The 27,937-nt window shown below is 39.8% G+C and overlaps 1 protein-coding gene across 3 annotated transcripts in view; it reads right to left on the bottom strand.

The window, feature by feature from the left end:
* GRID1 (glutamate ionotropic receptor delta type subunit 1) overlaps positions 1-27,937 on the bottom strand; it is a 1,087,219-nt gene that overhangs the window by 525,585 nt on the left and 533,697 nt on the right. For all 3 annotated transcript variants that reach the window (XM_020994606.2, XM_078150776.1, XM_078150775.1), the window contains exon 4: positions 23,486-23,691. In XM_020994606.2, coding sequence (XP_020850265.1) covers positions 23,486-23,691 — 206 coding nt within the window. The remainder of the gene's footprint in view (positions 1-23,485; positions 23,692-27,937) is intronic.

The raw sequence follows: 27,937 nt of genomic DNA, 5'->3' as shown, positions 1-27,937 counted from the left end.
GGTGTTTGCTGAGGCTGCTCATCCGGCTTTGTTTGGGGATAAGCGTGCCTACCACCTTATATGGTTCACCACCCTCATTCCGTGAAGTGTGCAAGATTGAATTTATGAGGCCAGGGCACCTCAGGCAGCAGTGCCCAGGTTCCAGTGTGTTGAATATTAATAAATCCATAATTGTATCCAGGCTCCTGGCTTGCACTTACTAAACTGTTTTTGACTTTGAATCAAGTGGCATTCAGAACAGAAATTGATTTAGGAAAAGAAAATGGAAGATGTCTTTTAAAGGCCTTGCAGCATTTCCAAGGACCTCCCACCCCCACATCACATAAGTACAATGTCAGCTCTCAGGGCCCAGCCTAAAGTCCCTGTCTCTAAGCTCCTGCTGTGGACATTTAGTTTGCAAATGAGAAATATTAAGGAGGCCTGGACTTTCACTAATCACCCCTAAGCAGCCCCATCTGACTTTTATTTGACAATTTCAGAAATTTAATTTTAACTAGAAAGTTTTTTTTTTTTAAGGTGCTAATGAATGGATGGAAAAATATGTATTGCAAAGGGCATTTCATCCTTCTGGAAATGCTGTCCTTGGAGCAGGCAGGCAAGCAGGTCTATTTGATGAAGAGTAAAGCTTTTTAGTCTGATTGCTCCTTGGACTGATGGACCAGTGCCAAAGTGACTGATCTCACCTGCTAACGTTTCCCCATAACAAGGTTTGGTAACAGAGTAAGAAACAAAGTAAGAAGACAGGTGTGTTACACAGTAAGAAACTTAGTTAAAATTCCTTTGTCAGGGTCCTCTTTTTTCTTTGGCCCTCTAAGCATGGGGGCCAAATCTCTGTCCTCCCCTGTTCTCACACCTCTCTTGGCTTCTGTTCCTATGTGGATGACTGTAAAAGTCTTTATCTTCACCATTGACCTTTCTCTGTAATGACTGCCCCATATCACCACCCACCAGTTAGATATCTCTATTTAAAAGTCCAATTGGAACCTCTAACTCAACATGTCCAAAATTAAACTCATTATCACTCTACCACAAATCTTCTCCCTAATTCACCTGTTGCTATTACTGGTACCACCATTCTCCTAGGTTCATCTGCTATCAATATTTTTGGAGTTGTATTTGACACCATCATCTTCCTATCTCCCTCCATCCAATCAGTTGCCACATTTTAAATAAAGGGATATGTATAATGAGCTTCAAGGGTAAAATGGGCCAACTTGAAGTCAAACTCTGAGTTAATATGAATGGTGTCCCTTTCCCCTTTTGTATTTCCTCTTTTCTAGTTTAGTGGTCAGAGGTGAAGTCAGCTAGTTTGATAGAAGTGATTGCAAAGTAGTGAGTGAATAACTCTGAGCAGGCTGTCTATCATGAGGAGGTTTCCTGATTGGTCAAGAATAAACTAGGATTTCAAAGAACATGCCAATGAAATCCAACCAGAAAGTCCATGTGGGTAAATATCAAATTTGACTTACTTGTATTCTGAAGTAAAGCTACCATTTTTGTCTGAGCCTACAATTGGAGGGAGTGGATAAAGTGGATGCAATTTTCAGCAAAATAGGTACCAGGAATGATGGGCTACGTTTGGGGAAATTTTAATATAGAACAGCTTAGAATATTTAGGACCACAGTCTGAGATTGGGTAGATATTTTTTGCATTTTCTCTTATTACCTTTCCTTGTTATATAATTTCTGAATTTGTATATTGCCTTTTTCCTTGTAGATAGATTTATGGTTGTGCAATATTTGCATCTGGAGTGTGTAAGCACAAGGGTAGAAAAGAAAAAAAGAAGGAAATGAACACTAGGAAAAGGCACCCTAATCCTTAATGATTGGGGAAGGGCTAGACAAATCATGGTATATGGATATAATGACATATTGTACCAAAATAGATTATGAATGAGGAATTCAAAGAATTGTGGGAATATTTAAATGAGCTGATACAAAATAGAGTAAGTAAAATCAGAAAAAGAATATGCAAAGTGACTATGATAGTACACATGAAAAGAATACTCAAAAGAAACTAACTGCTGTGTAAGTATAATGATCCACTTTAAACTGGCAGACATGATGAGAAATGCATCTCCCTCATCATGTAATAAGTGAGAGACCATAGGTGCAGAATGCTGCATACACGATCTGACATATTCACTATCTCGGTTGATTTTGATAAACTCTTTTCCTTGATTACCAAGAAGGTTCACAGGGTTGGATGAAGTATTTCTGGAAATGACCATGATATAGAAATGAAAGTCATCAATCAAACTTGAAAGAAATGTTGGCATGTAATTACAGTTCAGATGAAGCAGTTCTCTGAATTCAGGGAGGGAAATTATTTCAGGTAATAGAGGGCCCAGTGTCTTGGTACCCAAGTTAATGTTCCGAATTCAGGGAAGCTTAATATGGACTATGATGTGAAATCCTCTGGTCTTGAAAGAAGAAGGCCCTTTACTAGTGCCACAGGACATTCACTATAGGTCACAGCCTATAGGACTGGCTGCAGCATCTTTTCTGTGTGTCCTGACTTTTATACCTGAAGAATTATCATTTGAATCTCTATCTTGTATTTGAATCTCTCTACTACTACCCTTGGGCACCTAGGTGGCACAGAGGATAGAGCACCAAGCTTGGAGTCAGGAAGACCTGAGTTCAAATCCAGCCTCAGATTCTTACTAACTCCATAACCCCAGGCAAGTCATTTAACCTTGTTTTCCTCAGTTTCCTCATCTGTAAAGTGAGCTGGAGAAGGAAATGGAAAATGATGACAGTGTCTTTGCAGAGAAAACCCCAAATGAGGTCAGGAAGAGTCAGATATGATGGAATGACATCAGCCACAAGAACAACACTAACACCCTACCTGACATCCTCATTGCTTCTTACCTGAAGTTATAAAAATCACCTACATGTTCTCCCTGCTCTGTCTGACCTCTACCATATCCTATGGACTCTTGTTATAACACTCTTCATAATTCACTATTTTGATTGTATCTCTGCTCTACTTAAAAAGCTTCAGTGGACCCCCATTGCCCATACAAAGGTCAGACTCCTTAGGCTGGCATTTGAGGCAAAGACTTTTGAATTATTTTAGCAGCATGCCTATACAACCTTATCTCTTATTATGATTCTTCATTTACCAAAATGCAGTATCCATCCTTCTTTAAAATTATACAACCGACTCTCGCTTTTGTGTGTTTGCTGTCATCAGAATCCCTTCATCTACCATTTTCATTTGAGGAAATTCTGATACATTAAGATTCAGATCTAATGCCATTTCCTCCATGAAGCCTTTCTTGAACTACTTGAAGAGTGATGGTATCAAACTCAAATAGAAATGAGGACTACTAAACACAAGGAGAGCTGTAGGCAAATACTGACTTAGGAAACCCCATATTAAAACCCCATTATCTGTTTTATTGTATTCATATGTATTTTGTTACTATTTCCCAGTTGCATTTTAATCAGGTTTGGGTCACACTCAGGAGTGTTGTGCACCACATGGACTTCATGTTTGATGCCCCTGCACCAGAAGAATGCCCTTTTCCATTATCTGGTCTCCATACCTGGCATTTCTTTTTTGAAGAAATGGGAATGGTGGAGAGACATTTATTAGTTACACTGCAGGACACGGAATAAGAAGAAAGTATGTTACCACTTGGAGTGGATGGGTGGTTATAAGTGACAATGGAGAAATGAGAGTGACATTCACCACTTACTTTGTGTGGTTTTCTCCACCAAGATAAATTGTATTTGGATTGGGAAGGTGGTAACAACAACAAAAACAACAATGAAGAAATTAAAACCCAGGATAAATAAGACTAAAAAGGAATATACTTGGATAGCTTTTTATGAATTTAGATCACCAGGCTCAGCTAACCCCAGCAATGAACAGACCATTAGATCATCTTTTCCAACAGAAGGTATGAAACAAATGTTTGTTGAATTGAATTGGGTATGGGATCTTTGGAAGATCAAAGAGAATGGGGGGGGGGGAAATGGCACAAGATTGAAAAAGGAAAAATGTCTTGATTTTGAAAAACAAAGAAAACCTAAGAGGAGAGTCTGATAGACTAGAGATTTCAATTTGAAATCTTCAAAGAATTCTAGAAGATATTTTAAAATTTATTTTTATTTTATTTTGAATTCACAGAACAAAACAAGTATTTCCATAACAAAGTACAATAAAAAGATGATTGCACGTGAAACTGCAAATCTATCATGAACAATTTGCTATTCCCTCCAAATGTACAACAAAGTTATCCGGTAAATTTCTTTTTTTTTTTCCTTTTTTTCTTCCCTCTCGCTTCCCACCCTAGAGAAGATATTACTAACAGGGTGGTTAGTGAGGTCTATAAAAGAAAATATCTCAAAGAACTTGCATGTTTTCATCAGGATTGATCTCATTTCCTTTTCAAAAGCTATAGATGAAGAAAATATTAACAGACATAGATGATTTTAGGAAACCATTTGACATCTTTTATGGTATCCTTATAGACAAGATGGTGAGATGTGCGCTAGGCAATGATATAGTCAGGAGGGTTTAGAATAAGTTGAGTGAAACAGATTGATAAAAAAGAATATGTGAGGAACAATTCAATCTCTACTTGTAAGGAAATTTCTAGTGGTGTGCCATTGGGCTCTGTGATTAGCTCTATGCTGATAGATAGATATACAGACAGAGAGAGAGTTAGTTAGATAGATAGATAGATAGATAGATAGATAGATAGATATAGATAGATAGATAGATAGACAGATAGATAGACAGACAGACAGACAGAGATGTATGTATATGTATATATACACATATATGTACATGTATTACACATATAGATACACATATCTATACTAATGGTGAATAAAGGCATAGATGGGATATGCTTATTAAATCTGAAGGCAAACCTATTGCTAAGAGAAAAGGGGTGTGTATGTGTCTATTGCATGGCAGGCTTAGGGACCCCAGAACTTTGATAGGGTCAAACACTGGGCTAAGCCAAATAAGACAAATATATATAGTCTTACAATTTAGTTCAACGCCTGTGGCCATGGATAATAAATATCAAAAGTGGGATTCAAACCCAGGTCCCCTAACTGCAAAGCCAGTATTTTTTTCACTGGACCATGTTGCTTCTTCTGCATCAAGCATCAGAAGGAGAATATTTCAGGCGTGATGGACAGTATGATCAAGGACATAGAGTCAGGAAAGTTCAGACATGCTGGAGATGGGGAGGGGCAGGAAATAAGACAGCTGGATGCAGGGAGAAAATGGGGCCTTCCTTGCCATCTCTGTCAATTTAGGCAGCTCAGAGGTGCCTAGATGGTGCCCTCTGGGAGAAAACTGTATTAAGGCTGATGGCGTAGGAGCAGCTCCATCCTGCATGCAGTTCAATGGAGATGAATTTATGCCAATTTGGATAACCTTTTCTAACCTACACTTCTCATAATGCATACTACGTATTCTAACAGCCTACCCAAAAATACCCAGTAAAGCTTTTGCTGCTCTCTGCCAGCCCTATCAGGAACCCCTCCCTACCCTCATTCTGTCTAGTTGTGGCCATCGTCAGCCAAAATCCCCTCTATATGTTTGGGGGGTGGGGCATGAAAGTGAGGGAGAGGCATCGAGGGTAATTTAGTCTTTCTCAGTACTGAACTTATCAGGTGTTTTCTTTTTCTTCTTTCTCATCCCCATCTGCTAAGTCATCAAAGGGACTACTCACTAAAGTCCTCAGATAATCAAAAGAAAATGAAGTGGTTTTTTGTTTTGAATTATACAAAAAGAAACTCTTGGGAGCTTCTTCAAAACTGAGTTCAATAGGATAGGAGCCTGCTCTTGGGGAAAGAACTGAATGTCAACAGATTGGTTACTCCCCTTTAATTTCCAGAAAACCTCAATATTAGTGGCTGCAGGGTGGTATCTTTCTGGGAAGCTGTCATTGGAGTTCATAAGCCATTGGGCTCAGCCATCCTTTAAGTCTTCTGATACTGTCCTAGCAATTAACTTCCAGGCCGATTTTTGAGAATACGAAAGTCTCTGAATAGCCCATCCAATTGGTCTTCATTATTAGAACTTTGCCAAAGTGAAATGCCCTGGCACATAATGGTGTTATCTTCCCTAGCCCTAATCCTATTCCCCTCCACTTGGTCCCTGGATACACACTCTCCCAGGATGTTGTAAGGAAGGATAACTACTTTAGATAGAGACTATTGGAGTGCCCTCCCTCACACCACCCCCAAGGAAGTCCTTCCTTTCCAATCCTGAAGGCTGACAATTCCCTAAGCTCACAAAGTAAAGCCCTAGCAAACTCCTGCTCCTTTCTCATTCTATTTTTAGGCATTTCTAACAGAAAAAGAGAATCTCTTAGATATGTAGCACTTTTTCTAAAGTGCTAAGGCTTTAAACTCAGTAAACAGTAGGATATAATTAAATGCAAATGTGGGGCCATATTTAAAAATTAATCTTCTATAATTAATTAGTAATGTTAAATATTCTGGTAAATGATATTTTAATTGCACAAAATGATCCTAGCTAGGAGAGATAAAGTCATCTGCTAACAATTTGCAGGGTTGGAGTGAGAAATATTCACATATATTATAAGGGACAAGAAAAAGCTCCAATTTCCTTAAATTACCTTTGCCTTTACGTGTGTTACAAAAAGAGATCTTTATTTTCAAAATGGTAGGAAACGTAACCACTGCAGTAAACTACAAACTGGAACTCATTCAATGTCCAAAATGAGTCCAGGTTTGTGCATCTATTAAGGATTAGATTGGCAGGCATCCACCTGCTCTTCCTGGGACAAGCAAGCAAAAGAGGAAAATTGCTGTAGGGGACAGAGTGCATCTCTGCACCCCCATCCCCACTGAATAGAAGTTCTGAGAAATGATAACTAAGGCTATACTGATGTCCAGGGGTTTTTTTAAAATGTTTTCTCTCAAAGAGCCTCTTCCCCACACTCTGCCTACCTCCTACAACTTTCCCATGGAACAATCTCACTGAGTCTACCTCTTTGTCTACCTTTCTTGTCTTTACTTAATGCCCAGTGTTTCTCTCACCAAAACTTGTTATCTGAGTCTGGTCTCTGTGCACAGGGTTAGAGACTAGGGACAGAACAGGGGCCATGAACCCACAGAAATGTATTGAGCACATAAGTAAAATTTTACGTAAGTGAGAAAAACAACTTAATGGTTGGTTAAGGTGAAAAAAAATATTCCCCTCAATTGCATTAAACAGTAAACTGTATATAAGAAACACAAAATTTACATGCATGTTTTATATCATGTTTGTTGACTTGATATTGTGAATGGTTGAGAAACAGAGAAGAAGAGAAATAAAGAGAGAAGATCCAGACACAAAGGGAAGAGAGAAGGAGGAAAAGAAAAGTCAGACACAAAAAGACAGAGGGAAGGAGGGAAGAGAGACACAGAGAGAGAGGAGAGAGATGGGGAAGGAGGGAATGTGTTGAAAGTGTGTGTGTGTGTGTGTGTGTGTGAGAGAGAGAGAGAGAGAGAGAGAGAGAGAGAGAGAGAGAGAGAGAGGAAGGAGTGAAAGTGAGAGAGAAGGGGAAAAAGGAGGGTATGGAAGGTGTATGTATGTATCTGTGTCAAAGAGAAAAAGGAGAGACTAAGAGAAGAGAGAAGGGGAAGGGGGAAGGAAAGGAGAAAGTGAAGAGGGGAGAAAATGGTAAGGAAGGGGAAAGAAAAGAGGGAAAGAAAGTGAAGATGAATAAAAAAAGAAAAGGGAAAGAAAGAAGGAATACATGTGTAAAGGAGAGGAGGAAAGAAGAGAAAAAGAGAAGAAGGGAATAATCTATCCACTGCTCCCAGCTCTGCCTTATGGATCCAAGCAGAATAAATCTCATCTCTCTTCCACATGACAGCCCTTCAAATACTGAAACTGATCATGCTCTCCCTTAAGTGTTTAGACTGGAAAACACCCTTAGTCCTTTCACCTGACATTCATGTGGCATGGCCTCCAGGTCTCTGCCCATTGCAGTTGCCCTTCTTTGTATTTACTCCAGTTTACCAATGTCCTTTCTAAAATGTGGTGCCCAGAATAGTGGAACTACCATCCCTTGACTTCCAGGAACTATGCCCTTCTATTCAGTTTAGGATCACAGTAGCTTTAAAAGCTGTCCCCTCACATTATCGATCTATTCAAAACTTCCAGCTTTTCCCCAGAAACTCTTACCTGGTCACACCTCCATGATTTTGTACTTGTGAAAATGCAAAGACTCACATAAACATAAAGACAATAGATACTCAGAGAGATTTCAAGGAGTTACATGTTCCTTCTCTATTCTTTTCGAAATTTGATATTTAAGTCAGAGGGTTAATAGAATGAATACTAGAATTACAATCAGAGGGCTTGGGATCAATCCCAACTCTGCTACATGTCTAATCTCCAGCAAATAACTTCCCTGCCCTTGGAATCAATTTCATCATTTACAAAATAAGAGGTCTTAATGAAGTGATCAGCTCCAAGACTGATAATCCTAAAACAAAGGTATATCCATGATGTTGTCCTGCTCCAGAATCTCCAGTTGTTTCCTAATACTCAAAGATAAAAACACCAAGTGCTCTGTTCGGCATTTTCAAGTCCTTCCCATGCTGCCTCCAGAATACCCATTCAAGATTATTTCATGTTATTTTCATTCACTGGCTTTACTTTCCAACCCAATTGGCCAGCAACATTCTTTCTCCTATCTCCATTTCTTCACACAGGCTGGACCCCATACCAGCACACACTCCCTCATCACCTTTACCTCATAGAATTCCTGGATTCCTTAAAAGCCCAATTAAAGCACTACCTTCTACAGAAAATGTATTCTCTTTCCCCAGATGCTAATTCCCTCTCATCCAGAAATTATTATTTTGTATCTAATTGGTATATGTATTTACCTTTTTACTTACATGATGTTTACAACCAATAAAAATTAATTTCTTGAGAACAGGCAGTGTTTTGGGGATCTTTTTATATTGCTGTCTGTTGTGTTCTATTTGTCCTCCTATTGCTAGCACCTAGGACAATTCCTGGATCCCAGGAGACACTTCATAAATGACTGTTATATGAATGAATGACCCATAAGGTCCTTTCCAGCCCTCAGTCCATGTCAGTACTGCTTTTACAATTCTTATTTTTCCATAATTATAGGTGTAAACAGGATTACTTCTAGGAACCTATGGTATGACAAAGTCAGGAGGGGGCAGCTAGGTGGTGCAGTGGAAAGAGTGCTGAGATTATATGTCATGCAACAATTCAATTCAAAAAACATTCATTAAATTCCAATTATGTGCCACCACTGAGGACAAAATGAAGCAGTCCCTTCCCACAAGGAGTTTATATTCATTGATTTGGATCTGGAAAAGGGGCAGGTAGAATGTAGTCATTTTAGAGATGCATAAACAGAAGTCCAGAGATGGGGGAGGATCTGCCCAGTATCAGATATGGGTCTTCTGACTCAAATAAGTCCTAGAACTCACTGCTTTGCAAATCTGATATAAACAAGAGGGGGAAAGGGTAAAAATCAGACAATCATTTGAATCACAAATGGATTCTTCAAGCTTCTTCAAATTCAAGGAAATAAATTTCTGACAACTTCCTTTTCAATTAAGAAGCTCCATCTCCTTTCATTTAGGTATTTGTTTTCAGATCACTAGCTACTTTGCCAGAATAATATTATTCCCCATTCCTGGAATGCTTTAAGGTCCTTTTCATGTTTTAAGTCCTTTCCTCACAACAGCCTCATGACTTAGGTAAAACAAGTATCTTTATCCCAATTTTACAGAGCTATCATTGTATAGTTGATAGTTGGCTGGTAAGTAAGGCATATAAGAGTTCAAGTCCTGGCCCTACATCTACTGGCTGTGTGTCCCTAAGCAAGTGACTCTACCTCTCAGTGCCCTAGGCAGTTACCTAAGGCTATAGATCCCAGAGAAGATGTAGGCCTGCATTGGTAGAGGAGATTTCCTCACTTGGGAGGCCCAAATACCAATAAAATCACCTGTCCAAACCGTGTCCCTAGTTTACAGATAAAGAAACTGAGTCACAGAGTGATGAAGTAACTCACCTATGATCACACAGCTGATATGTATAATTATATGAGATGGAACTTGAACTCGGGTCTACTAGCTCCAAGTTTAGAACTCAAAGCCTTAAGTTAGAGTGCCTCTCAGAAGATCTTAAGGTACACACTTAAGCAGAAGGTGAAAGTGGAATGCAGAAGAGGAGGCAGTGATACTTAAATTGTTGGGAGTCAATGAGAAATCCATCAGAAATGAAAACTAAAGACATTTCTAAAATGGTCATTATAGTTGCTAAGTGAATTGACCCATATCTGCTCTGAAACACATCTATTGCAGCGTGCAGCCCACTTGTGACCCAGGGAAAATGCTAACCCCCGCTTCTTCCCTAAGGAAAAGAACACTCCGTGATGTCTTATAGTGGCTCATCCCCAGTAAGCCAGCAATCAGAAAACAAAGAGCCTATGGCTATCATCTGACTTCCAGAGGGATGCTCCGGTCTCCCTCCACCCCGTCTCAAAACAGATGTCACCACTAATTTCTCAGGAAGAAACGTCTCCTCCAATGGTGACGGCACACCACACCGTGCCTTAGTGCTTGCCCCTGGCTCTGAGTTCTCCCAGCTCCTGAGCGCAGCAGCAACTGCCTATCTGTTTGTTTCCACTCCCAGATTTCTTGCCTACTGCAGTGACCACATGCAGCTCTATCCTGGTCCCTAGGGAGGCTGTCACACCCAAGTGATTCGCGGTTTAGCAGCTAGACATCCAGAAAGAAAGAACAACCAGAGGCGAGGAAAAATAAACCTCTCTGGCTCAATGATGGAAAAGGGCGATTTAAGTATATTGCCTTCACCTCTGAGTCCCGGCTCCTGAGCTTCCCTCCCGCTGTACCCTCCCTCCATAGAGGGATGAGTCCTTCTGTAACCCTCTGGCCTTTTTATGGAGTTTTTCCTTTTAAATCTGTTCTCCACTGCCACCAGCTTTCTCTCTCCCAAGGGTTCTCTGAGTGTAGCACTAGCAGCAAATGATAACAAGAACAAGAAGAAGGACCTGGGTCTGTGATTTCATTGCTACAGGGAACTACCACATTTAAAAACTCCCTCTCCCAGTACATCTGGGCACCTTTCCCACAAATTATAGAATTGCCTAGAAGACTGAATGGCTTTTCAAATTGTCTAGGGTCATACAACCCAATATGTGTCAGGGGAGATACTTGAACCCAAGTCTTCTCAATTCTAAGGTCGAGTATCTATGTACCATGGGAACGTTGTTGCTGCTAAGTCGTTTTCAGTCATGTCCAACTCTTCATGACTCCATTTCGGGTTTTCTTGGCAGAGATACTGGAATGGTTTGCCATTTCCTTCTGTAGCTCATTTTGCAGATGAGAAAACTGAGGTAAATGGGGTTTAAATTACTTGCCCAGTGTCACACAGCTAGTAAGTATCTGAGGTGAGATTTGAACTCAGAAAGATGAATCTTTCTTACTCCAGGCCCATCACTCTATTCATTCTGCCACCTAGCCAACCACACTGTCTTTCTAATTAGAACACTCATTAATATATCTCTTTAAGGGTTGCAAAATATTTCCTTTACATTATTCCACCTCATTCTTATAACCATCCATGGAAGTAGATGGCAGTATTAGCACACTTTTCAGATGAGGAAACTGAGGCACAGAGAGGTTAAGTGACTTGGCCCAGGATCACATAGCTAGCCAATGTCTATGTCAGAATTCAAACTCAGATCCCTTGACTTGCAGTCCAGCACCCTAATAACCACTGTGCCTCGCTAAGTAAGGTTACAAAAGTAGAGCGAATTGTAGAGCAAATTAAGGTCCTTGAGGAAAAGGATGCTGTCTTACTTCATCCTGGAGTCTGCAATGCCTAGTTTGGTGCATTGCCCATTGCTAGAATGAAGAGAGAATGCCTTGCCAGGCAAAAGAAGTATCAGTCTTTCCACTGATACTTGCCACATTTTGTTTTGTGTTTTGTTTTTTGTTTTTACCTCAGACCTCACTGGGCTCCAATACAAGATGAAATCTGATTTGACCAGATGGCATCTGAGGCCCCTTCTGCCCAGGTCTATAACCCTCTGACATTTGTGATTTGTTTATGAGTTTGCCTTTGAACAGGAACCATGTTTTCTTTGCTGTGCTTTATGGGACTCCTGCTTTGGAAACACCCTCACTAGCAGACGCAAATTAGAACCTTATCTGTAACTAATGATCTTAGAGCATTGCCTAGGGGTCCAAGAGGCAAAAGGACTGGTCCATAGACAAACAGATAATTGGTGTAACCACCCACATCTTCCTAACACCAAGACCTACCCTCTATCCCCTACACTACACTGCCTTTTAACATGACAGGTGTTTAATAACTGTAGAATTGGACTGAATTAAATTCCTGAGTCACTTGTGCCCACAATTCCACTTTTTAAAAAGTGAGCAATATAACCTCTGAAAAGTGTGCTCTGTATTAGTCACTACAGCTCAGAGGCTGTGATGCCTTAAATCAATACTTTGGGAAGACTCATCTTCCTGAATTTAAATCCAGCCTCAGACACCTACTAGCTATGTGACCATGGGCAAGTCACTTAACCCTGTTTGCCTCAGTTTCCTCATCTGTAAAATGAGCTGGAGAAGGAAATGGCAAACCACACCAATATCTCTGCCAAGAAAACCCCGACGGGGACACAAAGAGTCAGACATGACTGAAACAACTGAACAACAACAAAACCAATACTTTCCTGCTATGGAAAAGGGAACTATCTGACATTAATAATACGTGCATTAAAAGTTACTTTAAACTGTTATGTGTCCAGCCCCATTTCAGTCCAAGCCTTAGGGAGTTGTGTGCTTATAACTCTGGCCCTGAGAGAAATCCTGTGATTAGTGTCTAAAGTCCCAGTGATTTGGACTCAGGTATCTGGGTTTGTATCCCTCCCTGAGCTGCACTTCCTCTATTAAGGGTACTTTAAAGAAAAATGCAACTGCCCAGCAGCTAGAGAAAGGCTCTACTACACCAGTGAATCATCTCTGGCCCGGATCTGAAATATTTATTGAAGACCAGTGATGAGCTATAGTTTGGGAGTTCCAGCGTGACCCACAGTCACTTCCTGAAGGGGCCTCATTCCATGGTAAATGAAGTTAGGAAGCTGTCACTTCCTCTCATGCACTTTCAGAATTCCTGATGTTGCCACAGAGACCCTTGTGGCATCATCACAAACAGATAATTGGTGTAACCACCCACATCTTCCTAACACCAAGACCTACCCTCTATCCCCTACACTACACTGCCTTTTAACATGACAGGTGCTTAATAACTGTAGAATTGGACTGAATTAAATTCCTGAGTCACTTGTGCCCACAATTGGTCTCAGGGCCCAGTGTATTCCTGATGATACAGCATTTTTCCGCATCCTCCCTAAGTCTTAATCCTGCAGTTAAAAAGCATTTTATCACAGAGGCTTACAGCTTGAACAACATGGCCAGACCAGCCAGTCAGGCATTCTGTAAATAACAATGGGGGTGTTCCAGTCCTCTCCTCCCTCCAGGGTGAAATAAGTGTCTTCGAGTGATAAAAAGAAAAGATGCAGCATTTTTCAGCCCGTCTGTACTCAAAGAGCTCACGATTGACATACATTTCGAGGAAATGAAACACTTCTACAGGTTTAGTGTGGTTGTTTTATGTTTTGTTTGCTTTTGCTATGTGCAGACAAAACTGTCATTAATGAGACAGTGTGTAGAAGTTTATCATTAGGAGGGCATTGGTGACAGCTCTCAAGAGCTGATTGTTAAATTTCCAGTGTGAGTATTTACATTTCAGTAATGGAGAAATGCTACAAATCAAGGTTTTATTTATTGTTTTGTTGACTGCCTAGGCTTAAGAAAGAGTTGAAGAAACGTTAATAATGTAAATTAAATTTCAAAGTATGCCATGTATATTTTTTTTCTGGTAAGCCATTGTTCATCATTTTCTAGCACAGCCCTGTTCATAGGCCTTCTACCTAGAAGGAATCTTGGAAGTCACCTTAGATGCATTTACAGGTGAGGAAATGGAGGATCAGAAATTTTAGGGGATTTGCCCAAGATCACAAGCAAGGAATGACTACAGCCAGCCTTTGAACCTAGAGCTTCTAACTCTAGCTCTAATACTCTTCCTGCTCCAACACTGTCTTTTCTTGTGATTGGCTACCATGAAAGAATTATCACACTAAATGAATCTAAGGATCAAAGAGTTTCTCCAAATCTTCCTAGCCTTGCATGAAACGAAGTCAAAGTAAGAATATCATCAAACATTTCAATAATAAGATTGCATTTTAAGAGTCAATTTAAGTGTCAAGTACAAGGCATCATCCTTGGTACTTGGGATACAAAGGCATAGGGGAAAATAAACTGCCCTCAAGAAGCTAACATCTGATTCCAAGAGTTCTCAAGCTTTTGTGTGCCATGGGCCCCCTTTGGTAGTTTGAAGAAAACTACAGATCCCTTTCTCAGGATCATGTCCTGTTGCCCATATTTGTAATTAAAGGAAATACTACATTTCAACTAGAGGTTAGTGAAAATAATTTTTCCCCCATCTATGGGTTCACAGACCCCTCAGAGATCCATGGAGCCCAGCTTAAGAACACCTGCTCTATTGGGAACACACGCATACATATGTGTATATATACATACATCTACACACATATAAACATATGTACATATACACATATATTGTATATGCATATATTTATATATACATGTATGTATATACGCCTATTTTTCACATACATATTTATCACATATATGTATGCATACACATATATGTGTGTATAAAGAGATAACTGTAATTGCTAAACAAGATGACACAGAGGTCATTAACATAAGCTGTATGGCCTTAGGCTAGTCACTTAATCTAGTTGAACCTCAATTGCCTCATCTGTTAAATAAAAAGGCTGAATTAAATGGTGAATCTATGAATCCATGGCCTCATAAGAGATCTTAGGTCTGAAATATATCCCCTGCATGACCTTGGACTTTATTTCCTGCTCTCACAGTCTCTTTGTCTGTAAAATGAGGGGATTGGTCTAGGTGGCCTCTGAAATCCCTTCAAGCACCAAATCTTTGATCATAGAATTAAATATAAAGATAGTCAGATAGTCAGATACATAGATAGATAGATAGATTCATGGATGGATTGATAGATCAATGAAGGAAGGAAGGAAGGAAAGAAAGAAAGAAAGAAAGAAAGAAAGAAAGAAAGAAAAGAAAGAAAGAAAGAGAAAGAAAGAAAGAAAGAAAGAAAGAAAGAAAGAAAGAAAGAAAGAAAGAAAGAAAGAAAGAAAGAAAGAAAGAAAGAAAGAAAGAAAGAAAGAAAGAAAGAAAGAAAAAAGAAAAGAAAAAAGAAAAGAAAGAAAGAAGAAAGAAAGAAAGAAAGAAGAAAGAAAGGAAGAAAGAAAGAAAGAAAGAAAGAAAGAAGAAAGAAAGAAAGAAAGAAAGAAAGAAAGAAAGAAAGAAAGAAAAGAAAGAAAGAAAGAAAAGAAAGAAAGAAAAGAAAGAAAGAAAAGAGAAAGAAAGGAAGGATGGGAGGAAGGAAAAGAGAAAGAAAGGAAGGAAAGAAAGAAAAGAGAAAGAAAGGAAGGAAGGAAAGAAGGAAGGGAGGAAGGTTTTAAATGCCAACCCAAGGAGCATTTGATGCTACAGGTAAAGGGGAACCACAGAAGCTTCTTGAGAAGGGGAGTGGCACAGTCAAACCCATGCTTTAGGAAGATCATTATGGCAACTGTGTTTGAAACAAATTCACAAAGGAAAGACTGGAGACCCTGATTCCAGATAGAAGCCTATTGTAATAGTCCATGAGAAAGGAAATTGTTAAGGTAATTAAAATTTAATTTGCATCATAAGCAACAGATATCAATATCTGAAATAACAGTAATCCCATATACTTGATAGCTACATCGTGCTTCGTATAGGATTATACAGAGACCACAAAAGTCACCCTGAGGCCAAAGGGCACCGTAGAGTAGAGATCCTAGATTCTCAACAGAAGGCTCCAGCTACCAGCTCACTCACACTCATTCTCACTCTACGCTCAACCAGCTGTGCTTTAAAGCTCGGAGAGTAAATATTCCAAAAGCATTGCAACTACTCAGCATTTAGCCTGACACGTACTGTCAAAACATGGTCTGTTGAATTTCAGGGAACCATTTGGCCAAAATTGTCCTTTAAATGTACCCAGCCATGTGCAAATACTAGCCAGATAATCAAAGAGTTTCCATAGTTAACCACTCGGAAATAATATCTCCTAAGCTACCAATCCTCCTGATTTGCTAACTCTTAATCAGATTCCTGTGGGGGCTGGGCAGGTGTAAGAAGGAGCTAAATTCATTTGAAAGGGAGAAAACACACACTGAGGATCATAAAGGAAGCTGTGGTTGGGGAGATGAGGACCTAAGCTGTCCTCAGTGAGATGGAGGAGGCCGGGCATTAATCATTATTGGAAAAAGAAATGATTCTCTGTTTAGACTATGGCAAAAACATTGCTGGGAACATTCAGAGAAATCAGAGAGGTGCATTAGTGTTAATAAGTCTCTGCACCGCATTTGTGTTCTAGGTCATTCATTTCAGGGAAGGGAGGATCTTCTGGGATGAAACATCATAAAGCTGTGTTTATGAGCTGCTCAGGACATCATGGCCTGACCCTGAGAGTAATCCTGGCATATGATTAGCTAAACACCTGAGCAAGCTATTGGCAACTGCTCCCAATTAACCATCCGGTAGTTTACATTCCCAAACTAGATGCTCTCAGTTTGTTTCCAAGCAATGTGGCATCATTTCTCAAAATTAATTAAAGGGGTTAAAATAGAGTACATCTAATCAAATTCATATAATTCCTTTGCTTTTGAGTTTAGTTTGTTTTCCATTAAAGGTAGTCGACCAAAGCATTGGAAAGGTCTACAGTAGGAATGTGTGTCATGGACCCCTTATATCTAGCTGGTGAAATCAATGGACCACTTCTCAAAATAATGGGTTTTTTAAATTTTTAAATTCATAATTGAACAACAATCACAAATCAATCAAAAGTGACTGTTTCAAAATAATAAAGAACAAGTGTGGTCCAAAAGGAGATGGATACTCTTTCCTCACTCTGTTACAGAGATGGGAGGTCATTCAGCCAGTCAGTCAAGAAGCATTTAATAAGGATTTGCTATGTGCCAGACACTATTCTAAATGCTAGGGATTCAAAGAAAGGCAAAAATAGCCCCTTCTCTCAGGGAGCTCACAATATAATAAAGGAGAAAAAATGCAAACAGCTATTTACAAAGATAATATAAACAGAAGGAAATGGAAATAAACAACAAAGGGAAATAGACTAAGGTTAAACAGGACCAGGAAAGACTTTCTGCAGAAGGTGAGACAGAAACTTGCACAAAATTGGGGAAGCTAAGAGGAAGAGATGAGGCAGAAGAGAACTCTAGGCAGGAGAATCAACCGGTAAAAATGCCCGGGTTTAGCAAGAGTGCCTTATATGAGAAACAGCAAGGTCAATGTCACTAGTTAGCAGGCATGCAACGCTGTACATGTTTTCAGACTTTTCCAGTGTATTAATCAGATTTGCTGAATTTCCTCTTTTAGTTTCTTTAAAAATAATATTTGTTACATGGAATTTCTCTTTGGGAGGGGGAATTGAGGAATACTGGGAGAAATTCTGGCTATATAAAAGTAAAATATATCAATAAAATTAATAATTAATCATAATGAATAATAAATAAAGTAATAAATTAATAAATTCTTAATTGAAGGCAATGCCAAATTTCAGCTAGAGGTTAGAGAAAATAAAGATGTATTTCTTTCCAACTGAAGTTCACAAACTCACTGAAATCTATTCATGGGACCCTTGAGCATCGTTGGATCTCAGATTAAGAAACCCTAGTCCAGAGGAAATTTATTTGAATGGAGTCGGCAGCATGGAGAGGTTACTTATTTGGGACGGCAGGGTGGCAAAGTGGATAAAGTGCCGGGCCTGGAGTCAGGATGATGCAGCTTCTTGAGTTCAAATCTGGCCTCAGACACTTACTAGCTGTGTGACCCTGAGGAAGTCACTTAACCTCTGTTTGCCTAACTCCTTGGCTGCACCCCAATGCTTTATTTGGCATCAAAATTTCTTTTTTTCCTTCATCCCTTGCGGATCTCATCTACCCCACACTTTCAATGATCAATTTCCTTGGATGATTCTTAGGATTATCTCTAGCTCTGAGCTCTACCTCTGAGTTCTGGATTCCCATTTCAAATTCTCCTACAGAACAACTCTACCTTAACATCTTACTGATTCCTTATGCTCAATATGTCTAACACTGACCTCATCAGCCCTCCCCTCTCCCAAAAAATATATTCAACTTCCCTATTTTGTTGTTATAGTTTCTCCAATAACTTAAGCTCAAAACCATAGAGTAATCATCGTATGGTGGAGATAGTTAGCTGTATTTGGAGCTAGGGGATCTAGGTACAAATCCTGACTCCATCTCTTAGGCTAAATCCCAATCTCTTTGTGTCTCACTTTCCTCATTGGCAAATGAAAGACTAGTACTAGATGGCTTCTAAATTCCCCCCACTAGTCGTACATTTTTGATCTTATGAACCATAGAGTCATGCTTGACTCAATAATCAATCAATCACCTAGCATTTATTTATTCCTAATGTATGCCAGACACCATCTTTGGCATTTAATACAAAAAAGATTTTAAAAAAAAGAAAAATAATCTTACTTCTCCTTACTGGGGAGAGGGCACATAACATGTACATATATGTGTATACTTATATATGCATATACACATGTATGTGTATCACATATTTACATGCATAAATACACCCATCTATGTATTGTGTATATGTCTATAGTGTCAGTAGAAAAGCAATTTAGGGAGAGGCATTAATATCTGAGGGGACCAAGAAAAGCTTTATGGGGTAGCACTTGAGTTTTGAAAGGAGCTAGTTATTCTATAAGGCACTGGTGAGGTAGAAATAAATTTCAGGCATGAAGGGTAGCTTGTGCTAAAGCCTGGCAATGGCAGATAGAATATTGAATGCAAGTCATAGCCAGTAGGCCAGCTTCTATATAGAATGTGTGAAGGTGAATAAGGTGTAATAAGCCTGGGAAAATGGGCTGAGCCAGACTGGGAAGAACTTTGGATGCCAAACAAAAATATCTTATCCTGGGGGCAATAGGGAGTCATTGGAAGTTTTTGAGTAGGAGATGAAATGACCTGTTGTATTCATACTTGTCTTCACAATTAGATATCTTGCATGGCATCTCACACATAAAAATGCACTTAATAATGGTTTCCCCATTTGAGCTGCATTCTTCTTTCTACTCATTTGTTTGAAAAGTACTAAATGCTAAGCACATAACACTGAGGTAGGCCCTGGGGGTGCTAAGATCAAAGTCAATACACTTCCTCTTCCCAATGAGCTTATAAATGAATATGGAGGATATGATAAATATGGTGCAAGATAATACTTATAGAAGCAAAGGAATGAAACCAGAACCAGATGAAGAAATATGAGAAATTCTTTTTAAATAGGGGAGGGGAGAAAACTCAATGGATTAGGTGACTTCTGAACTGGGCTTCTGAAGGAAGAGGAGATTTTCTCCAGACAGAAAAAAAGGAAAGAGTGCATGGAAATACAAGAAGACAGGACGGTCTCTAGGAATATAGGAAGTGCAGTGCAGTAGGTAAAACACTGGGCCTGGAGTCAGTTTGAGATCCCAGCTTAGTCACCACCTATGCAACCCTTGGTAAGTCATATAGCTTCTTGTTTCCTCACCTAAAAATGATGGGGTTAGACTTCATGACCTTTAAGATGCGTCTCTCTATAAGTCTGTGATATCATTCTAAGCATGACTGCCACATATAGTCATAAAGGGGGTAGGGTGAGATAAGGCTGAAAAAACTGGCTGCAGTCAGTTTCCCATAAGGTCAGGTTGGGAAGCTGATTTTTAAACAAATTCAGCACTTTGGGAAACCAAAACGACCTATGAGTGAGCTCCAAAGAGTGGCCACAGCCCTATATTACCCATGTTAAAAGGAAACAGGTCTTGGATCAGACCCCTTAGGAACTCCTTTTCTGAGTGTGAGATGGCCCTCTCTTATTTCTTCAGTTCTTTATCATCAAGGAATGAGATATACGCGGCCCCTGATGGTGACTTTCTCCCTGCTATGGCCTCAAGGCACAACTGTCTTCATGAAAATATGCCAACCCCCTACTTCTCTTTCATGTCCTAGGTGACCCACCCACCTTTTATAAGGCCCCTGCCCTCTTGAAAATCAGAAATCTCTCTTTCAAGCCCTACCCTCTCCCACTCTCAGCAGCTCTTTACTTCCCCTTCAATTACCTTTCCTCTCAGTCCCAGAATGCTCTGATCCCCTTCTCAGGGCATGCCCTCCATTCCTTTCATCACTTTTGTAACCTGGCTGGGAGGCTGTTCTGGTAGACTGATGTCTTTTTTTGTATCTAATGGAAGCCAAGAATTGTTCCCAGTTCTGTCCTCAAGTTATTCTGAGACCTCTTTCTTAACATTAAGTACACAGGACAAGTCCCAGGGCATGTAAGATGGGCTGGGTTAGTGACAGTTCACCCTGCCGCTCGGCTTCAGCTGGGTAGCCTTTGCAGTGGCTCATAGTAACTGCATTTCCACATCTGTGGAGAACTGTACAAGTAACAGAAAGTGCCGGGAAAAAATCGACTGTTCTGAAAACATCTATAAATCAAGCATGATCTGAGGAACAGACCTAGGATACCTTTAATTTGATACCATTAAGTCGCTCTGGGTTTCCTAATTCCTAATGAGGTCTTTGCTTGTTCTCCCTGCTCAAAAAATGCAAAAGAAGTGTTCACAACAGGTGTCACAGTATATCCCAAATAATACTTTACTCTGGCAAGAAATCGTTTAGAAATCACAATTGAGCTATCCCATACCATAGCCAACATTTCTATCTCTATGCCCTGAGACTAAGCCAACTCATCCCTTGCTCTCTCTTCTCTCATGCCCTTCCCCAAGGGCTCAGCATGGTCTCACATCAATTTCTCCCCCTCCCTCTAGATAAAATGGGTTACTTTCATATGCTTGATTTCATTCTGCTTTCTCCAGCTTCCATGATTTCACATAGGCCATCTGTTTCCCAAGCACTCCTTCTATATCTCTGCCTGTTAGAATTCTGCTTGGCCTTCAGAGGGGCTTCAACTCAATCACCAAACCATTAATAAGTACCTCCTGTGGTTCAGCCCCCGTGATACATGCTGGAGATACTAGAGCCAAAGAGAAATCTGTCCTCTATCAGGGGAGATTCCTCTTTCTATATGCAATGTGTGCCTGGAGCTTGCTAGAGACGTCTCCAGTTGGCCCACACACACACCACCTTTAGGCCAGGACATTCCTAGTCTCCCTCACCTCCAACTCAAAACATCAGTTAGATTACTGAAGCTCTGAGTTCCAATTCCCCCCATTCTTTATTCTGTCATTCAGTCAACTAGCTTTTATTAAATGCCTACTATGAGCCAAAATATTGGGAATGCAAAGAAAGTGGAAAAACAGCCCAGTCCCAGGTTTCAAGGTGATCACCTCTAATCTCAAGCCCTCTAAATCTTGCCATCCCCCACCCCCAACATGGAACCCTTAGGCCTTCTGGCTCTTTCTATCTGCCCTGCAGGTGGGCCTCTTTTGTGGTGTCTCTCCCAGTTAGAACGTGAGCTTCTTGATCAGAGACTATCTAGCTTTTCCTATCTTTATTCTCAGCACTTGGTGCGGTGTTTGGCTCCTAAAAGACACTTGGAGAAGGCTTTCTCATCAGCAATTCATTTATTCAACTCTCCTTTGTTCTTACAAAACTCATTCATCTTTATAAAATTACTTTATCCAACATTATATTTTCATGGAAACAATTATTCCTATTAGGTGATATTTGCCTGTATAACTTCCAGGACTCTTAACATAGAGCAGGGATAAAATGACTTAATAAAAAAGAGAATGTCTGTTTATAATCCACCATAATTTATTTCTCATGTGCCCATCTGAAACCCTGAGGCCATGTTTTTAAGTTTCCATTTAAAGTGACTCACCCCAGGGGTCACTTAATGGTCTAAAGTTTTAGTTAAGGAAGATGCATATTGCAGATGATTATTAATACACTTACTGTCTGTCCTCGGTGTCATATTATCACTGCCCAGAACTTTATTAAGCTTTCACTTTTCTCCCTCCCCTTTATCAGCCTTTCCAAATGGGTGGTGTTTCAGAATTCAATAGGCTATGAGGTTTTATCTCTTCTGACACTGGCTTTGCAGTTAACATTTTGAAAAGCAGAAAACAACCACCCAATGATTGCAAAGTCAAAGTTTTTCACATTTGCTGGTGAAATAGCAAATGGCATTTGAGCAAAATGCATCTCCTTTCTAGACCCTCTTCACAAAGTTGACATAAAAACCAATGCCAACCAAGCTGCCCAAGACAGGCTAGAAAATTCGGTCCATGGTAGAAAACAGCCTCCAGAGACAGCTCAATGGAGCTTGACAGAAAGAGGAAAGAGAAAATGGGTAGATCTGTAAAAAGCCCAGCACGGACTAGAGAAATCCATTGCCCTTATTTGTGCATTTAGTGGAACTCAACACTTAAACAACAACTAAGCTAACTTTAGTCATCTTGTCCATATCCTCCATCAACTGACCCCCTCATCCATCAATATAATAGTAGAGCATGCTTGTATATTGACTCTTCTAGTCTCAACTCAATGATCTGTTTACTTATGTGATAATTTCCGTAAGTACTGGAGGCTCTTAAACCAAATGAGTCATTAAAATTGACCCTAATATTAAGTAAATAAATAAGTAGCCTCAGGAACCAAAAAATAAATACAAGCACAATTTGTCACCTTGCCAGGATCGACAGATGTACCATTTTGGTGTGCTAAGACAGGCTGAAAGTGTGTCTCTCAATAGGGTAGCTATCAACATCAGAGACAATTTTGAGAATAATTGTTTTTTGATAGATCTCGAAGTAGTGGGAGGAAGGAATGTGTGGAACTGGGAGGTGAGAGAAGGAAGGAAAGGGCCCCCCTGACCTTTGAAACAATTTCACTGTGCCACGTCACAGACACCACTAACATCACAGAGGTCTTGAGTACAGCAAACTTCTCTGTTTCTAAAACAGATTAAAATGTTCTGGGTGCCCCAGCACTATCAAGGTTCACGACAACATAGCATTTCAAAGTGAAAACAAAGACACGCTTAGAGAACGAAGTTTGGTGCCCCCAAGGTTGTATGATGATGAATATCAGTCCCATCTCTTGCTGCACCTCAAACAGCCAGCAGACCCAAGGCAGTCTGAGCCTCACAATCAAGAAGAAAAACAACCCCAAGAAAAACTCCTGGCAGTGGAATTCCAAGTCCAGAATCTCACCTGGCCAAGTTCTACCACATTCTATGACAAATAAACTGACTCACTGACCTCATTGATGAATGTCTGGGCCCCATGAGGACTAAGCAGCAGGATTGCCCGACGTAGGGTATCCCGGTAGCGATTTAGTTCCTCAGTCTTCATGGTGGTAAAGAGGCTGGTGAATACCCGGCTGATATTCCTGTCCACCTTTTGTAAAGATACATCAAGCCCCAATCTGGAGGCCTGGTCCAGAAAGCTCTGCAACCCACGGATATCTAGAAAAGAGAAGAAGGGAAAGGTGAGGTAGAGGAGAGAATATGGAGAAGGGAGAAAAGAAAAGATTGAGGGAATGAAGAGAAAAGATCAGGGGAGAAAAAAGAAAGAAAAACAGAGACAGACAGACAGAGAGAGAGTGAGAGAGAGAGAGAGAGAGAGAGAGAGAGAGAGAGAGAGGGAGGGAGGGAGGAAGAGAGAGAGAGAGAGAGAGAGGGAGAGAGAGAGAGAGGGAGAGAGAGAATATATCATTAGGAAATCCATTAAATCATCTGCTTACTCAGGGCCCAGCCAAAAACAAAAGAAAACCCTGATATGTGTGAATCAGTGTGCAAAGTTTTGTGTGGAATATGAAGTTTACCTACCTTCATGAATTTTACAATTTAGTAGTGGGAAAACATGTAGAAAATTCTAATGTGCAGGGTGAGGTAGTCTAAAGAGTGTAGAATTTGGACACAGATGTCCTCATTTCAAATCTCACTTCTGACATTTAATGCCTGTGAGATACTGGGTAAATCACTCAACTTCTCTGGTCCTCAGTTTCCTCATCTGTAAAAGGAAGGATTGGGTAGCTGAGTGGTCAATGGCTAAAGCCCTGGGCCTAGAGCCAGGAAGACCTGAGGTCAAATCCAGCCTTGAACATGTACTATCTGTGTGACTCTGGGCAAAATCACTTACCACTCTTTGCCTCAGTTTCTTCATCTGTAAAATAAGCTAGAGAAGGAAATGGCAAACTACTCCAGTATTTTTGCTAAGAAAACCCCAAATGGAGTAATGAAGAGTCAGACATGACTGAAACAACAATAAAAAATGAAGAATAATGCTAGATAGCCACTGGGGTGTCTTCCAGCTCTAAACTGAATCTCTGAGCATCTTCATACAACAGAGAAGAATAAAGTGAAGAGTGAATGTTATGAAGCCCTTGGGGGTAAGCTCATCATGGCCAGGATGTGAGGATCAGGAAAGGCTTCCTAGAAAATAAGTTAATATTTCAGCTACATTTTAATGAGAATGATGGAAATAATAATGCTGCTCATAACTAGAATTTGTTTTCATAAAGAAAGATTTAGGATGGCAAGTCGATACAAGATCATTGCCACCAATGATTAGAGACAGGTTATCCTTGAAGCACCTGGGTTTACTGATCAATAAAGATCATGATAAGAAACAGTAGAAATAGCAATGTATTATGGCAGGCTGCAAAAATTTAGCACTTATAGGATACCTAGCAAGACTGGATTTGACAGCTAGAATTAAAGAGAGAAGTTCTCTTTTATGGACTGATAAAACAAATCCTTCTCCTGCAAATGCGACCCTCAAAATATCCTTGAAAATTTGACAAATAGATTGTAATGGAATTACGGCATTTTCACAGATAAAACCTGAGTCCAAAATTGCCTGGAGAAAGTACTGATCCAAAGAAATTTAAGGAAAAAAAAATTAGTAGATGCTGCTATAGCAAATACTCATAATCTCCTATGAGTGAAATTAGAAGGAACAAGAGAAAGAAAGTCTTCCAAAACATAGAGACCTAGCAGAAATCAAGATTATATGAGTACAAGATAAAATGTATATCACATCTGCTCTTCTGTAAGCCCCAGGAACTGTCCCTGGAACATTTTCAGGAAGCCCACCAGAGATGAACTTAAATCACAATATTTTTATTCAATAACAAAAAGGAAAAATGTATTTCTGCATCATAATTTATGGAATATTGAAAATAAAAGAATAATAGTAGGAGAGTGTGTCATCCACAATTGCTGCTTACCAAAGTAGGAGAAATTCAACACTTTTTTTTCTATCTCCAAAAGGAGACACGAGAAGGGGGCATGGGGAATCAGATGAATTCTTTCTGATTAATTGTATATTGTTAGAATGACCATTTGATTTTGAAATTCTATACTTGGAAACTTCAAGAACTCTCCAACCTCATTGGTATGAGTAAGTCCTCCAAAAGCACAAATAACAACTGTGGCATGACTTCCTATCCTGTGGAATTCTGGGTCATGTTCTCCCTAAGGTATATGGCCCACTGGATATAGCACTAGACAGTGAATCAGGAAGAATTGAGTTCAAATCAAGCCTCAGATGCTTACTGGCTAAGTGACACTAGGCAAGTCACTTAATCTTTCTGTGCCTCAGCTTCTTTATCTGTAAAATGGAGGTGAAAATAGCAAAGATCCCCGAGGGTTTATTTTTGTTTTTGGTGAGGATCAAATGAGATATTTGTAAAGTGCTTTACAAACCTTAAAACAGTACATGAAAGTTATTATTGTTATAAATAATAATAATCTTACACAAAAGATCTATTTTGACAGTGTGTATAATGGATAGAGTGTTGCATCTGGAGTCAGGAAGCCCTTAATTCAAATCACATTTTTTGCCCTTCCTAATGTATGATTAGAAATAATTTACAACCACTCTGACCCTCAGTTTCATCATCATAAAGCAGAGCTGACAATAATATATTCCTGCCTACCTTACATGGTGGATCATGGTATCATATGTTTAGAGCTACAAAAGGCTGTAAAAGTGATTTACTTCAGCTACTTCCTTTTACAGATGAGGAAAGAGAGCCTCATTGAGGTTTAATGACTTTCCCAAGGTCACGGAGCTAGAAAATTGCAGATCTGAGAGTTAAACCCAATTCCTCTGACTCCAGTTTTCTAGGTCATTATACCACGGTGAAGCATTTTGCAAAACTTTTGGACACTATTTGGATTGCAGATATTATTGCCCAACATGCTAGAAGCTTTCCTCTACAATATTTTTTGTGTCTTATGTGTACCAGGGTGGTTTTTAAAATAACCAGCATTGCATTTAAAATAACTAGCATTGCATTTCCCCCTTAAACCAATTTTTGTCCTAACCTACACACACACACACACACACACACACACACACACACACACACACACACACACACACTCCTAGTCAAATTTCACCTATCCCATTTCCTGTGACCTTGGACCCTTTAACCTCATAAACTTCCCCATGTTCATCTATGTACCTTATGACTAAGCCTTTGGGCATTTAAAGTTCTTTAATAATGAAAAAAGCAGAAGCATCTCATAGATGGCAAATGTTTTGTTCCTATTCAGTCTCTTAGCAGCTCTATTTTGATCAATTTGAATTCAGCCTGCCATTCATCTGTCATCAGCCATCCTTGAGGGAGAATTACAACAACGCCTGGCTGTACTCGCCAAAACTGGGGAAACCTCAGAGAGAGATCCACGCTCAGCAAACTATAGAAAACAAGGGCCCTTTACAGCAGTAGGTTGGGCCCTCATTCGAGTATCTTCTGCACAGAAGGAGGCCATGCCAACAGAAGGTCTAAACTGGAATCTAAGGGTCAATTCATCTATTTAACTGAAAATTACACCACAAAATCAGATGACTCACTTATTTCCAGAAATCAAGGACAATCAGAAGCTCGAGACACTAGCCACCAATAGAACCCAGGTTTGTTCCATTGTTATTTAATGAAATGACACAAATTTAATTGCACAGAGAATAGTTCTAATCTCATTTGCCAAATGAAGAAGTCTCTTAAATCACTTAGAGCCAAACTTTAGAGCCACCATCCAACATAGCATGCATTTATTAAGCACCTACTATGTGCAAAGTTCCATGACCCAGACTCTAAACCTAAGAATCCACGTCCAAACTGTGACAAGGTTTGCTAATTTCTACAATGCAAGTGCGGTCACAGTGGACCTAGACTCAAATCCTGTTTCTCCCTCAGTCATCTTTCCCATCCTATATGACCTTCACTTTAGAAGTCTTCTACAGCTAGAATCCTAGCCAGGCATGACCCCACCCTCCTTGTATAATAACACTTGGCATGGATAGAATACTTTAAGGTTTACTGAGCACTGTACATACACTCATTGTTGACATTTACACAATAATCCAAAGTTTGCAATCACTTGACAAACATTGTTTCTTTGAGTCTCACAACAACCCTGTGAGGTGGGCACTAATATTATTAATGGCCCCATTCCGCCAAGAGGTAAAATGACTTGTCCATCATCACTCAACTAGAATTGTCAGTTGCAGGACCAGTCGTTGGGTATTTCTCAATTGCATGTTCAGCACTCTTGAAAGTGCATTGCCCTGTTAATGTGGAAATATGTTTTCCATGGCTTCACATGTATAAGGAGCATTATATTGCTTGCCTTCTCAATGGATGGGGGAGAGATTAGAGGGAGGAAGAGAATTTGAAATTCAAAATTAAAAAAAATAATG

Source organism: Phascolarctos cinereus, unplaced genomic scaffold (genome assembly GCF_003287225.1).
Source record: "Phascolarctos cinereus isolate Bilbo 61053 unplaced genomic scaffold, phaCin_HiC Scaffold_3;HRSCAF=262, whole genome shotgun sequence".
Classification (NCBI taxonomy): Eukaryota; Metazoa; Chordata; class Mammalia; order Diprotodontia; family Phascolarctidae; genus Phascolarctos; species Phascolarctos cinereus.
Note: the sequence above shows the minus strand (reverse complement) of the source record. Positions and strands in the feature narration are given on the sequence as shown.